The sequence below is a fragment of the Pongo pygmaeus genome, chromosome 8, assembly GCF_028885625.2.
Source record: "Pongo pygmaeus isolate AG05252 chromosome 8, NHGRI_mPonPyg2-v2.0_pri, whole genome shotgun sequence".
Taxonomy (NCBI): domain Eukaryota; kingdom Metazoa; phylum Chordata; class Mammalia; order Primates; family Hominidae; genus Pongo; species Pongo pygmaeus.
The window spans coordinates 93,870,515-93,885,942 of record NC_072381.2 but is presented as its reverse complement, the minus strand read 5'-3'; the positions used below and the strand labels follow the sequence as shown (position 1 = coordinate 93,885,942).

Genomic DNA, 15,428 nt, shown 5'->3' with positions numbered 1-15,428 from the left:
TAAATAAAAATGAAGAGTTGATGCTGATTCCAAAAACATCAATGTAACAATGGCAGGTGCTGGCAGAATCCTGCAGTGAGCTCTCTGAGAGCACTCCTTGAGGGTCTTGCAGAGGTATGTGTGCATCAAGCAGGAATAAGAAGCACGTACCTGAGCCCAGTGCAGCATATTCTGAACAGATGTTCCCGCAGGATTGTGTGACAAATAAACATCCAAGCGACTCTGCAAAGAGATTACTTCTCATTTAGAGGCTAATCATATCATCATACCACAAGTAAACATTTGAGAGAAATTTTAAAAGTTTCTTCTTTTCCTCTTTTCCCTTTTTCTTTCTTTATTTTTATTTTTATTTTTATTTTTGAGATGGAGTCTCGCTCTGTCGCCCAGGCTGGAGTGCAGTTGCGCGATCTCAGCTCGCTGCAGGCTCCACCTCCTGGTTTCCATTCTCCCGCCTCAGCCTCCCGAGTAGCTGAGACTACAGGTGCACACCACCACGCCTGGCTAATTTTGTGTTTGTATTTTTAGTAGAGATGGGGTTTCACTGTGTCAGCCAGGATGGTCTCGATCTCCTGACTTCGTGATCTGCCCGCCTCGGCCTCCCAAATTGCTGGGATTACAGGTGTGAGCCACCACGCCCAACCTCTCTTCCCTTTCTTTAAGGAAAAAACATGTACCATATAATCTGAAGACATATTAACCAAAAAAGCCCATCTTTGAAGAACTTTTTCCCCACCAACTCTGTCCTGTCCTCAGCAGTGTCTTCAGAAAGCCTACAGAGGGCATCCCACTGGGCAAAGACAAAAGGAAATCTATCTTTTTCCACACTCAACTTCCATAGGTTCAAGGGTATAGGGGATTAAAGGATAAAAACCCCAGTGATCTTCTCCTTCACCCCATGTTAAGTCCCAAAGGACATTCAAAGAGAGCTGTTGGCCCTAAGACACTAAGAATAGATCTGAATGTTGCCTTTTGTTTTCTGAATTTTAAAATGTGGTAAATATTCTACAGGACTCTGAAAGTTTGTGTAACAGAATTCATTCAGTCAGTATATTTAGATATCTTATGGATAAACAACCACACACACACACACAACAAAAACAAAAACAAAACACACACAAAAACTCTTGATTCTCTCATATTTTCAATTGCACTATTTTTTAAATAAAAAGAGTTATTTTCCACCAAAGTAAGCATCAGAAACATCTTAGGGCTTTAAAAATATTTTAACCTACTTATAAGCTATCCAGATGTACTGAATAAAAATCAAAATCTCAAAGGTTGACTTCTGGAAATGTGTATTTTTTCAAAGTTCCACCAATATTACTTATGTACCCCTGGCTATGGTTCTTTGAAACAAATGTCCTTGAAGGTGCTGTAATATTCTGTAAGTCTTGCTTTTTGGCAGAAAGACAAAAGGTGATCTGACAAAAGGTGTCCATATGGACAACAGGGGCCAGCAAATACTCAAGGGTGTTATTTTTTGATGTCTTTCTTTAGCAAACTCTTAGGCTATGCTGAGAGGGTGCTTTTAAAATACACTCTTTTGTGTTAGCTTCAAGGTCTTTTTACTCAGCTCTGCCTGCATAATATGCTCTCACCTACATATATCCTTGCATCTAAGTGATAGGCAAACATAGTTTCCATTGTACACTGAGAAAGTGAGAGAGGAACATAGAAAGGCAATGGCTAAGACATGTTTTGCATAAAAAGCCTTTTATAAATCTTGCTTGAGAGCAAGAAAAATTTTAATCAGTGCTTTCTACTGACTGGGAGAGTAGGCTTTGGGCAGAAGTCTGTGAGAGAGGTGGAGACCAACTTCAGCCTGATCCTACCTCTGGTTTCAAACACAACTCCTCTCTTTCCCTCCTCCCTCCCCCAACTCCTTGGGTCATCATGGAAAGGATCTCAGTTAAATTAGAAATTACTTGACAAGAACCCTGACACTGATCCCTCTCGGTACCCCTTGAACAATAAATTTGTAGCTGTTGTTGAAGAACCATGCCTCCTTTTATCCTTTTGGGTTAAGGAAGTAAGTGGTTCACAAAATAACTTTCCAAATCAACTGTGAAAGTGGAAAATTGGTTAAAAAAAAATAAAAATGCAAATGTCTGGACTCACCCCCTGAGATTCTACTTCAGTGGGTCTGACATAAGGCGCAGGCACAGCAAGATAAATATCAAAACCATAGCCTTTATCTAAGCGAAGGACGTTTCAGGTAAGAAGAGATGAGAATTGTTGGCAGAAAAGCTTTCTTCTGAAATCCTCCTATGAAAGCAAGTGGACTCTCAACTCTCATTAGAAGCCATGAATGTACTAATTACATTCCAAAAGCAAAAAGGAAACCTTGAATTGCAGTTGCCATACAATCCAGAATAACTTTCATCACCTCTGTGCAACAAAACAAATGTTTTCCCAGACCCAATTACTTACACCTACCATATTTAAGTTTTGCGGATCAAATCCACTCAGAGTAAATAGGAAGTTGCTGCAAATACGACGGAATAGCTTCCGATTGCACACTTTGGTGGCAATGAATTGGTCAAACAATGTATGAGGGTGGAACATTTTGTCACCAAACAACACCTACGAGATAATTTAAAACACCATCAAATCTTACAGGTGTGGATATCAAAAGTGGAGAAAGAGATAGTTCAAAGAAGGACTGTACAGTATTACGTGACATCTGCTCAGTGTTGGTCCTTAGCGAAATCATGAGGCTTGTTTTTAGCTTTGTAATCCTGCCAATGCAGCTCTTAATGGCTTTTCCCAAAAACCTTTAATTCGGGTGTTTTTTAGAATGCCCCTTGAGAAACTAGTTCGCACAGGAAATTAGTAAGGCTTTGGAGTGAGGCATACATGTGTTTCATTCTGGATTCAAACACGTTCTGTATACCTTAGGAGAGTTTTAAATTTCTATTATTATGAATTTTCTCATCTATAAAATGGAAAAATTTTCTAATGGGTAGGGCTGTTGTGAAGTTAGTAGGTCATGTTTAAAAGACAATTAGTGCAGTTCCTAGCATCTAGTGCACATGCAAAATATTATTTAAAGTATAAATTAATGTAATTATTATTACTATTGTAATTAGTGACTGATACAGACTTGAGCCATTCCTTCCAGAATCCTTTAATGAATTCTTTCTATGACAAAAGCTTAACCCACATAAATGAATCTTTACTAGTGGAATTTCAGGAAATGTTGCAAGTGAGTTCCTTTGCTTCACAGCTACTAGTTTTATAATCTTAGCATAATAAACTAGATATAAAGGTAAAAAGACAATTTTAGTTCTTAAAACTTTGGAAATACCCATTTAGAGTAAAAATAAACACACATTTCTTCTAGAATTCTTTATTAACCAGAAATTACAACTAAAGAACGGTAATAACTAGCATTTATTCACTTAAGATCTAATTCACTCTAAGATCTTTACTCTGTGTTTGGGAAAGCCAACTCTAGGTTTCAGAGCAGAGAACCAAGAATCCATTATGGTAGATGTCACCTGTTTCTTAACACCGTATTTTAAGTGTTGATTACTTTTATAAACTGGCTATTTTCTTTCACATGGATTTGTTTTGCCAAGGATGGATTGATAAATAAAGCAAGTTATTGATAAATAAAAAATATATTTGTTTACCAGTTAAAGTCAGATCCTGCCTTTTACTTTAATCATTTATTCGTGTGACAATCTATTTAAATTGTCACACTTGAAAACATGAAGTAAATGTCAACATTATTTTAAAAGATAAGCTCATTTTATAAGTGTATGCTGCTACTATTATTAAATTATTATGGGGACATTTACACTGGAAGAATTACAATTTGGCAAGTTAAATTAATTATCTAGGGTATTATCTAAGTGTCCTCGTGATTGTGATAAAATGAAGAAGAGGCTGGAATCAATCAGATAATATGTACAAGGCTTATTATTACTTTCCAGACCTAAAGAATTGAGAAGTATGGTTTGAACTAATTTAACATATTGTTGTCCTTCCTTTCCCTTCCCTTTTTCTTCTTCCTCCTCTTCTTCCTCCTCCTCTTCTGTCTTCTCTCCCTCTCCCTCCTTCCCTTCCTTTTTCCCTGCCTCCATCCCTCTCTTCCTCTCTTGGACATGAAGAGGAGTATGAAATCTTGGTACTTCATATATTCCATTAATATTCCATGGAATATCAAATATTCCATTAAATAAAGATTATATCTGACTATACAAGATAATCTCTGTCCTGAAACCTGGAGTTAGCTTTCCCAAATACGGAGTAAATTAGCAGGACCTTCTCTGACTCCATTCTACCTGAATATCCTGTGACTCAGCGAAATTACTATGCATTCACTCAAAGGTGAATAATTTCTCTTTTACCCTAAGCTAAAAGAGAGGATATTAATGCAGGCCAGCCAGCAGTATAGCACCCATACACAGAGTAGCAAGCATGCCAACTTGTAGATGTAATTCCAGGTTGGCTCTGGAGGAGGCATATTTGTCACATAACAGCAGGGAGCCAGGCTCCTTCCAGTAGCTCTTTTGGTATGTGTGAGAATTAGAAAAGGCACCCCTCTTTCTGGCAACATGGCCCCATGCCAGGGCACATGGCTTGCCAAGCAGAACATGGGCTGGATTCAGTCCTCAACAGCCCACTGAGCTGGTCACCCTTGTTCACTAACTTCTTCAGGTTGGCATTGAAAAAGTGAAAAAACCACCACCTATGAAAAAGGCTACTGACCATGGGTTGCCTGGTCAGATCTGGGTTCAAATTCTGGCTCTGCCATCCATTAGCTGGGTGACTCGGGACAGGCTGCTTAGGCTCTCTGAGCCTCAAGTTCTTCTTTTAAGAAATGGAGACAGTAATAAGAATCTTTAATGTTGTAGAGACATGTCAAAAGCAAAGGATGAAAGCAATCTATAGGTCAGAAAGAAAGTAGAATGACAAGAACACATAGGCATAAATGTCCAGGGGCAAAATGGGAGGTGAGGAAGGGGGAATGGATGAATGAATTTCTCAACTTGACGAACTCTACTCATTCTATCAATGTGAAAATTGAGGCTTAGCATGGTTAAATAACTTGTCCAAGGTTACAATAGGCAGGAGGCAGAGGCAGAATGTGAACCCAGTTCTGTCTGACTTAAGTCTTTATGCTTTATACTGAATTCAATTCAACTCTCATGAATTGAGTTGAATGTAATAGAAATGGAGCAATTGAAAGAACTGGCAGCATCAATGAAAAGGAAGTGCTAATCAGAGAGAGAAAAAAGGTTGTCTCAGTCCAGAAGCTCCCATAAAAAAGGAAGCCTTTCACCAAGCATGCCTGTGAGCATCTGGCTGATGGGAGAGGAGAGAAGAAAGAAAGCCCATTCCTCGAAAAGTCAAAAATATACCTAAACGTTGCCTATCATTTCATTGTCATATCTTACAGATTATTTTTTGTTGCACAACTCTTGTTCCAATCCCCAATATCTATCAGCTGATATGTTAACAATAACCCCATAATCATTCTTCTCATCTGTGCACAACTCTTGTCCAGTCCCCAACATCTATCAGCTGATGTGTTAACAATAACTCCATAATGATTCTCCTAATCTTTCACCCTTTTTTATGCCCTTTACCCCCATCTGCTTACATTTGGTTCCCAGGGGAATCTTTCTAAAAAGGGGCATTATGCATGTCATTCCTCTGTGCAAATATTTCCATGCTCCCCAATTACTTATAGAATACATTCCAAATTCATTAATTTGGCACTCAAATCCCTTTATAATCTGCCTCTACATTTCCAACATGATTTCTCATACTCTCCTTCACAAATACTAATATAAATCTCCAGTAAAGTGAGTTATGTGTGGTTTTCCATGGCCTGAGCTTCACCACTTCAATGTTGCTCATGTTTCTCTCTTGTTTCAGAAAGCCTTTCTATACCACACTCTATAATGAAATCATATCCTTAAGCCCAAACTAAAATGCCATCTTATCCAAAAAGTCTTTTGTGATTCCAACAGCTAGCAGTATTTTTCTTTTCTCTGAGTTTGCCTAACAATGTTTTTACTCTGTCATTATAATACTGGAATTTCTACTAGGAATTAGTAGGTCATATGTGGCAGTTCTTCTATTGGTACTATAGTTCCTCTATTGGAGTTATAATTTAGAAAGGGCAATCATTCTAAAATTGCAGATTTGATCAAGCCACTTTTCTATTTAATATTCTTCAATGGCCTCCCTTCATTAACAGAACAAAGTCTAAACTCCTAGACATGACACCACTTCCTTCCATTGTCCCCTAATACCTCCTTAGTTGAATCCCATTCTACTCCCACATACACCCTAGTTTTACTCATAGCAATGAGCTGAAAAGTTCCCTTGTAGACATAGCTGTTTCCTAATGCCAGGGCCTTGAAATAGTAGCTCCTAGATATCTTTTGACTGAATTAACTTGAATTGCACCACATCCTACACATGTCAGGGTATGCAGAAGTTTGAAGAGAGCTGTGCAAATGAAGAGGAATGGAAAGATCTCACCATCCAAAAATATCTCTTAGTTGTGTGGGAATACTGAAATAATTAAGCAAAAAGTCTGGCATTGTTTACTTAATAGTAGGAGCAGGCCAGAGTGAAATCTCAATGGTATAAGAGGCCCAAGTACCAACAGGCAATGTAAGCATGTTTTGTTATTTTCAGGTGGCTTTTCTGCTACCTGTCTTTCTGGGATGTATAGATATGAACTTCAATCACCATAGGCTAATTTGCTTAGCTCTCAACAAGAATCTTCTGTAAATCTTCAGGCTTCTGCCAGAATTGTTTCACTTTCATCTGCTCTCGTTGAAATCACTGAACCGTGCAATCACCACCATGCGAGTTATTACCATGGGAGAAGGCCATGTTAAAATACAAGAAGGAAACACACCAACCCATGCAACGCAATTTACTTGGACTAGATAAATGATCAGATTAGTTAGCTGTCAACTAGAGGAGATTAGGGAGCCTAGAGTTTTGCCTGGGTTTCAGGAATTGTCAAAATGACAGCCTGTAAAGTGTCAGGAAATGAAACAAGGTTGGGCATTTAGTGATGGAGGAGGGTACATTCTATAAAACTAATGATAGCAAAAACAATTCTTAACATTTACTAAAGGTTTACAATATGCAAGACATTGTTTTAGAGGATATGCTGTATTAACTTACTTAGTCCTCAGGGTAGCCCTATGAGTAAGAACTATTATTATCCCCACATTACAGATGAAGAGAACTTAAGGTCTTGACCAAATTTACCCAGCTTGCAAGTCATAGAAATAAGATTCAAACCCACATCATCTGATTCCATGCTGTGAACTCAACCACTACTGCCCCTAAAAAATTAGGGATCACCAGAAAAATTTAATCTACTAAATTCAACAAACCAATCAATCAAATAAGTTCTCTCTATCTGTGGTTGAGGAATGGCACAGGAGACATGTTTCCAGATATAGATGAAGAAAGTATGGTAGATTAGCAACAGGGGGAGTTCCCTGAACTCTGCTAATAAGATTGTGTACATCATCAGTGAAATTACATGGATATCTTGAATACCTATTATTTTCTCAAAAGTTTGTAAAATGTCATTGGTCTTCCGTTGAAATCAGTGGAAATAGAGCTACTTTTAGTTATTTCACATTAAAACTTGGGAAGTCACATACCTTGACTACTTGCCTGGAAAGGGTTGTTAGTTTTTTCATTGGACTTTGGGTGTATTTAACTGTGACAACTGGAGCCAGTGCAAAAAATATCTTAATCTTTTTAGCCAGTTCTGGGTTTGTAGAAAATGCTATAAAAGCTGAAATGGAAGAAGACACTTGTTCATAGTTTTCAGATAATTATTTGTTCATTTTAAGTTGTAGTAAATGTAGCCATATTAAAAACAAAACAAAAAACAACATAGAATTATAACCATTTGTAGAGAAGAATTTCTCAGTTTCTCAAGGGTGGAATTGAATAATTCAGAATAAAGTGTTTCCTGTCCCTGGGGAGTGCAAGGAGAGAGAGTTCAAACATCTACTGTCGGGTATGTCTAGGTAAACTCCAGAGCCCATTCCAGCTTGACCATAGTCCTGGTATCAGACGAAACTGGGCTGTAATTTTGGCTTCCAATTTAGTAGCTATGTGACCTCCCCTGTGTGAGTCTTGGTTTTCTCAGTCTGTAAATGTGTATGGTAAAATCTTTATATGATGATTTTTATAAAAGTCAAAAGTATGTAGGTTACATGCATTTGACCTTTATAACCTTTGTCTATAATCTTTATTAAATATATCAAATGTAAGATGTTACTTGGGAATATCACCATTAGAACGGATTCCTCACTTCAACCATATGTGTAGCATGGATGATAGTGGTTTCAGATGTTTGCATCTCATTCCAGTGAGAGAATGTATGTAAGATGTGTGATACAGTACAAGTACAAGTATGTAAAGACCTACTTTACACCAGAATTCTGATTTTAAGAATTAAGATATAGAAAACAGACTGGTGGAAATCCTTTTGGTATTGTTGAGGCCTATAGCCAAAGTGAGAACAGTAAGGGAACAAATGGGCCTCACAACACTGCCAACATAGCCCTACCCACATCTGGCCTTCTCCAGTGCCTCCCTGGCAACTAAAAGTCATACTAATTGTAGCATATAATCACTGAGTTTTTTAATCTCTACTTTCTTTCTAGTGTCCCTCACTAGACTGTGAGATCTTCAAGGAAAGAATGAATACCATATTTATCTCTGCTTCCTCAGCATATAACAGTGTCTGACAAATGTTTGTTGGGTGCACAAATGAATAATTCTTCCTCTTTCAGTCTTACCTATCAACCTCCAAATTTAGTATTGAGGGAAAATTCCCTATTGTCATTCTTATTTTATTTACTCTACAGAAATTAGCCAGAGGAAATGGTTTCCCAATTCAAGCCCCCAATTGGAGACTGCACAGAGAGAAGAAATACTGACCCCATTCCATGAATATGGAAGAAGAGCCCCTGACATTCTCTGATCACATCTGCCCCAAACACACCTATGGTGGTGCCTTGTGAGTGGCCCACGTAGTAGAGTCGCTTCTGTCCAGTTTTCTCTATGATAAAATTGATTGTGGCTGGAAGGTCATATTTAGCCATCTCATCCAAACTATCAAAAACAAAGAATAACAAATTTAAAAAGTCATCTCATTGTTAGGCCTAGAACATTTAAACACATTCAGTGAAGACATAAATACTTTGATTTTGTTAAATATAAGACTAGTGTCAATATATGATATTAGGCATCTATGCAACTTTTAAGGGTGTCACCTTGATTGCAAGTCAACATTTTTAAGAAACTGAAATCAGAAAAATTTGATTTGTCAAGGCCTACTGATGCTTTTCTTGCAAGGCTAGTCATATTCACTTAATTCTATAACAGATTTACCAAGCTCCTCTGAAAATAGCAATTACCTGGAATGCTTATCTAAAAGAGAGAATAATAAAGCAAAAAGATTTGCAGACCTCAGCCCAGACTGACTGAATCAGAATTTCCTGGGAAGAGACCCAGTAATCTGCATATTTAACAATGACCTCAGTTACTTCTGATCCTGTGTATAGTTTAAGAAATACTTACCTAGGGAATTTTCTAGTCATTTGCAAGGGTGCAGTGGATTATGCCATAGAATTAGGAAGTGCCAGTGGTTTCCAGAAAGAAGGCAGGCAATGAGGCCAAGGAACACAGGGTTTTCATGACCTCCAAGGCATGGTTCTTAGCTCCTATGCCAGTGCATCGGTTTGCTCCTGTGACCGGGTAGGCATGGCTTCTGAAGCAGACAGCACCCCCAGGCGCTGCTGCTGGCAACACTGTTGCTTAGCCATTCTATAATCAGGTTTTCTTCTTACTTCCCCCAGAATATACACACACACACTCACTCACACACAGATACCAGGAAGGAGGCAGGAGTTCTAAAACAGCCATGCAATAATAATGACAGTTCTTTAGCGCCTGTGAAGAAAGTTTGGGTAGAGAAAGAAAGGTTTGTTTCCCTCTTGTGGATTCCATTGGGTGCATTTGGACACAAAATGGGAAAAAATCACTAGGTGTTCATACATGTACATGAGAAAAGTACACACTTTATTCATTAATAGGTTTCTCCTTACCTGAAGGCCCAGTATTCTGGTGATTTGGGTGAAAATTTAAGGTGTTTTCTGGACCAAGTGTTTCCTCGGCTGTTTCCCAACCACACGTCATAACCACTATCTGCCAGAAGGAAAGCCAAGCTGTTGTTGGGCAGGTTGCAAATCCAGTTACTGGCAGATGCAATTAAGCCATGCTGCAAATACACAGCAGGCTTTGGAGCTGCAAAACACAGGCAACAAGAATTTCATGTTTGAACTTCCTCAGTGTCTACAAGAAAAATCTCATTCCTGAATTTCTGTAGTATAAAAGAAAGGTTAAGAGATAAAATTTGATGCCAGGCAAACCTGGGATCTTGTCCCTTCTGAGATACTTACTTGGGTAAATTATTTAAGTTCTCTGTCTTGTTTTCTCATTTGTAAAGGATTATATATAATATGTTGTATTATGTAAGTGTGGAAGTTAGATTGCCCTAGTTCAAAATCCCTTCTGATGTGCATGAACTCCTTTGTGCCTCAGTTAACCTATCTGTATAATGGGAAATAATAACAAATGCTATCTCCTAGGGTATTTATAAGAATTCGATGAGAACTAAAACATATAAAAGGCAGTCTGGTTGCCAGGCGCGGTGGCTCATGCCTATAATCCCAGCACTTTGGGAGGCTGAGGCAGGCAGATCACGAGGTCAGGAGATCGAGACCATCCTGGCTAACACAGTGAAACCCCGTCTCTACTAAAAAATACAAAAAAATTAACCAGGCGTGGTGGCAGGCGCCTGTAGTCCCAGCTACTCGGGAGGCTGAGGCAGGAAAATAGCGTGAACCTGGGAGGCGGAGCTTGCAGTGAGTCGAGATCGTGACACTGAACTCCAGCCTGGGCGACAGAGCGAGACTCTGTCTCAAACAAACAAACAAACAAAAAGCTGTCTGGGACAGTAAATATGTATTAGCTCTATTACTGTTACTTATATTAATAGCTTTATATTTTTCAAGACTCATCTGATTAAAAACTTAAATTTTTTTTCAAAATAATAAAAACAATAATTAAAATGCCATTTGTTGAATGCTCATTGAATGTCAAGCACTATGCTAAGTTTTAAAGGCACTGCTTCATTTCATTTGAATTGTTAGAAAGCAAAAATTAAGGTTATAAGTAGAAATTTACAGTTTAAAATTGTTAATATGATACAAAAATGCTATTCCCTATGTAAAATAGGAACATTTTAACTAAGAAAGAGAAAGGAAAAAGAAAGAAGTGAGAAAGTGTTGAAAAAGAGAGAAGAGAGGGAAGAAGTGAGTAGGCGTTTCCTCTGCTTTATAAGTGGTTTGTGATGCTATGTTGGTATCTCAGGATCCTACCTCAGGTCACCTTTGGAACTAGAATGGCTTCCTGAGAGTAAGTAAGTTGTACTCTCAGAGAGCCTTCAGCCATCGGGACCAAGGAACTAAGAGTCTATGTCCATTTTTCCACCTTTTGGAATAGAGGGAAAGAAGAGGTGTTACTAACTCTGCCAAAGTTAAGTACCATTAAATAGTCAAGTGCCATCAGGCCTCTTTGATCTGAGTCTGAGACAGATCACAGGGATCTCAGATTAGAGAGAGAGTTTCTCATTGTACAGCTTTTTGTCTCATGAATTTTGGCAGCTATATGACAGAAATGACAAGAGAAAAGCTTGGAGAGACTTAAAAGTTCTCTTGAGTATTTACAAAGTTATTTGTAATTATGGAGTTATTTTGGGAAATAATTAGCTCTGTAAAGCCAGCAACAAACACCATTATATCTTCCTCTCTTTTTAGAAATCTAGAGTTTTTCTTTAAATAAATAGTCTTTCTGATATTGAGAAGTTTTGTTATTTGACATGTCAAAGTATAAAATGAACTAAGAAGAGAGAGAAGAAAGCAAGAGCAAATAGTTTCTGGGGAATGAATTGCTCTTTTTTTCCCCCCCTACAGATAGCCATCTGCATTGTGGGGAGCTAGAACTGGCTCTTTAATGAAGTTTAAGCACAGAACTGATAGGAACTAATAGGGTCTTTTTTGCAGAGATTCCTGAGGATACCTGAGGTTCTATTTTAGAAAAAAAATAAAATTGTTTTTTCAGTTGGAGGCAAGGGCAAGAGGTGTACCCTAGGCAGTAAACTATCCGCGTAGGGTGGGCTGAGAGCTAGGGCTGAGCGTCAGATGGGCCTCCAGTTGCCCATGCTCCCCTGCACAGTTGCCTCCCCAGCAGGATGTGGGACAGCCACAGGAAGGGTAAGCTGAGAAGTGCTGCCGTGGACATTCACTTGGGCAGGACATCAGAGGACTCAGATACCAGCTTCCCATTGCAGGTCTCAATCTTCTTCACAACTATGGCCCTGCAGGAGCTGGTGCGGCTGAAAGAGCCGGAGTCCCCGCCAGAGCCAAAGCTGGAAGGAGTCCAGGCCATAGCTGAGGGGAGAGCTTGTGAGGCCAAGCCCAGCCCACCTGGGTAGCCACTGCTGGTCCTCCTATGCATACACCTGCTCTGCGTCCCAGACTCCAGCGGGCTCTCCTCCCCTTCCAGCAGCTTCCTGTAGGTGGCGCTCTCGATGCTCAAGGCCAGCTTGACATTCATCAGCTCCAGGTTCCGGTGAAGCTAAGGCGCCCTCTCCTGTTTGGTCCGCTATAGGGCGACCTCCAGCTCTGCAGGCTCAGCGTTGAGTCCTTAATGGCAAACTCCCCACGCTGCTCCGCGTTCTCTGGCCTTTGAGGCCTTCAGTCTCATACTGGAGCCGGCTGATGTTTCGGTTCACCTGGAAGATCCCCTTCCTGCGATACAGCTCATTCTCAGCCTTCCCAGCCAAGGCCTGCAGCTCCTCATACTCGATCTGGTGGTGCATGCTGTCAGCCTTGGCCCAGCTGCGGCTGGCGATTTCCTGGTACTGGGCGGAGACCTCGAGATGATGCCATCCATGTCCAGGACTCGGCTATTGTCCATGGACAGGACCACAGATGTGGCCGAGATCTGGACTGCAGCTCACGGATCTTCTCTTCTCCTGGGGCAGCTCTCCTAGGCGAGACTACTTATTCTACGTTGTTCATGTAAACTTTATCCACATCCTTCTTGATGAGGAAAATTCATTCTCCATCTCTATATGCTTGTTGATCTCATCCTGGTACTTACTCTTGAAGTCCTCCGCCAGCCCCTGCATGTTGTCAAGCTCCACCTCCAGCTTCAGCTTCTGGTCCCATGCGTCCAGCTGCCCCAGAAAGTTGTTGATGCAGCTCTCCATGTTGTCCACGTTCTCCCAGCTGTCTTCTGCTGCTGTAGGCTCCACATGGTCTCCAGCACATTGTTCTGCTGCTCCAGAAACCACACTTTGTCAATGAAGGAGGAAAACTTGTTCAGGGTCTTGATCTGCTTTTTTCTCCTGGGTGTTCACAGCGTGGATGTTGGGATCCACCTCCACCTTTAGGGAGCTCAGCAGACTCTGGGTCACTGTGATAACTGTGAAGCCTCCCATATCACCAGCGCCAGCATAGACCTCACCCACACGCATGCTGGTGCCCAGGCCACCCAGAAAGCTGCTGCCCACCTGGAAGAAAGTAGAGGAGCTGATACAAGCACTGGGTATGCTCCTGTACCAACAGCTGCTGGAGGCGGACTTCTGGGTCACCCTGATGGACATGGTGGAGGCTGGAGTGAAGGCAGGTAGGCTCAACTAGATGGTGATCTGACAAGCTGAGAAGCTGTTGCTAGGTGGGAGCTAATAGGGTAATATTTACTTTAAACCATGAAATCACACAGACTTGAGTCCAGAACTGACTACAAATAGTTTAATACCAGTGAGAAGGCATCGTAGTAGTTGAAGACATTATATCCAAACGTGGATTTGAATGATTATTGAAGCTGAAAGTTTTCAGATTAGAGAGAAATTTAGAAGGCAAAATTGATAGATGACGATGATAGGTTGCATGTAGAAGGTGAGGGAGAGGTGGTATCAAGAATAACCCCTAGATTTCTGATTTTCAAAACGGGACAGAGGTATCACTAGGGTAAGAACATGATGTGTTTTTGTGTTTGCTTGGTAGGAAGACAAAGTCATGAAGAAAAGGAGTGACCAGATAAACAGTGTATATAAAAGTGACTTAAAACTTCAAAGTTACACAAATTAAACAGAGAGGTGGGGGTGGGGGGTGATAATTTTTCTCCTCTAGTGGAAAGGACTGCTAAGAATTTCAGAACAAAAACTGCTTGACTTCTCCCAGGACTTCTAAGTACCTCTGCTTTAAGTATTTTTCCTTTCATAACAAAATAAATAATACCTGTCTTCCCTGGGCATCCTCTTCCATGTGGAATCCTATAAATTCCAAGGATATAACCATCTTTTGTTGTAACATCATACTCTTCATAAGGATAACCCCAGTAAGAAATAATCTGGCTCTGAAAAGAGGAAAGGAAATATGTACCTTCATGTTATAATCTCTTAATTTTTACACATGAATTACAACATAGCATTTTATTTGTCTGTTTGTTTGTTTGAGACCGGTCTCACTCTGTTCCCCAGGCTGGAGTGCAGTGGTGTGATCTCGGCTCACGGCAGCCTTCGCCTCCTGGGATCAAGCGATCCTCCCACCTCAGTCTTCCAAGTAGCTGGAACTACAGGCACCTGCCCAAACGCCCAGCTTAATTTTTTGTAGGTTTTTGTAGAGATGGGGTTTCACCATGTTGCCCAGACTGGTCTTAAACTCCTCAGCTCAAGGCATTCATTCCCCTGCCTTGGCTTCCCAAAATGCTAGGATTATAGGTGTGAGCCTCCATGCCTGGCCACAATGTAGTACTTTAAATTGCATCTACTGTTTATCACTCTATGTGCCGTGACAGCATGTAATATTCCTATGAGGATAATTAAAAGGGATTTCTAGGAGTTACATAAAGAGGCATAAGTAAGTCTTGGTGGGGTGACCCTACATTCTTGTTTGCTCAGGACACTCTGGTTTTGCCTGCTGGCCTGGTATTATTAAAGCACCGTAGTTTGTTTTGATGAAAAGTTATATGGTCATCTAATGAGGGAAACCACAGGGAATTGTGGAGTACCCTGTGGCTAATAACAAGTGATCTATTACCAAACAGACTTGAAAGAGGAGGGGAGGAAGCAATTACTAGAAGCCAGAAGGAGAAAGTTAAGCTGAGATAACCAAATTGAAGAAGACAGCTTGTCTAAGTTGACTTCACAGGGAGGAAGCCAGGGCAATAAAAAATCAAACCTTACTGGCCTATTTCTTTCCATCTCCTGCTCACAATTTGCATTGGCTGAATTGAACTGAAAACCAAAAGTCAAGGAGCTTGTTGACCTGTCTTTACAGTTCAGCCTC

At 40.2% G+C, this 15,428-nt stretch overlaps 1 protein-coding gene across 2 annotated transcripts in view; it reads right to left on the bottom strand.

Annotated features, from left to right (window-relative positions):
* Nucleotides 1–15,428, bottom strand: part of LIPK (lipase family member K) — a 49,090-nt gene that overhangs the window by 13,933 nt on the left and 19,729 nt on the right. For both annotated transcript variants that reach the window (XR_008491948.2, XM_054435662.2), the window contains exons 3-8: nucleotides 14,379–14,496; nucleotides 10,116–10,314; nucleotides 9,011–9,120; nucleotides 7,653–7,789; nucleotides 2,437–2,583; nucleotides 151–222 (exon numbers count right to left, since the gene is read on the bottom strand). Coding sequence is in view for 1 of the 2 variants with exons in the window: in XM_054435662.2 (XP_054291637.1) it covers nucleotides 151–222; nucleotides 2,437–2,583; nucleotides 7,653–7,789; nucleotides 9,011–9,120; nucleotides 10,116–10,314; nucleotides 14,379–14,496 (783 nt within the window). In the remaining variant the exon portion in view is untranslated. The remainder of the gene's footprint in view (nucleotides 1–150; nucleotides 223–2,436; nucleotides 2,584–7,652; nucleotides 7,790–9,010; nucleotides 9,121–10,115; nucleotides 10,315–14,378; nucleotides 14,497–15,428) is intronic.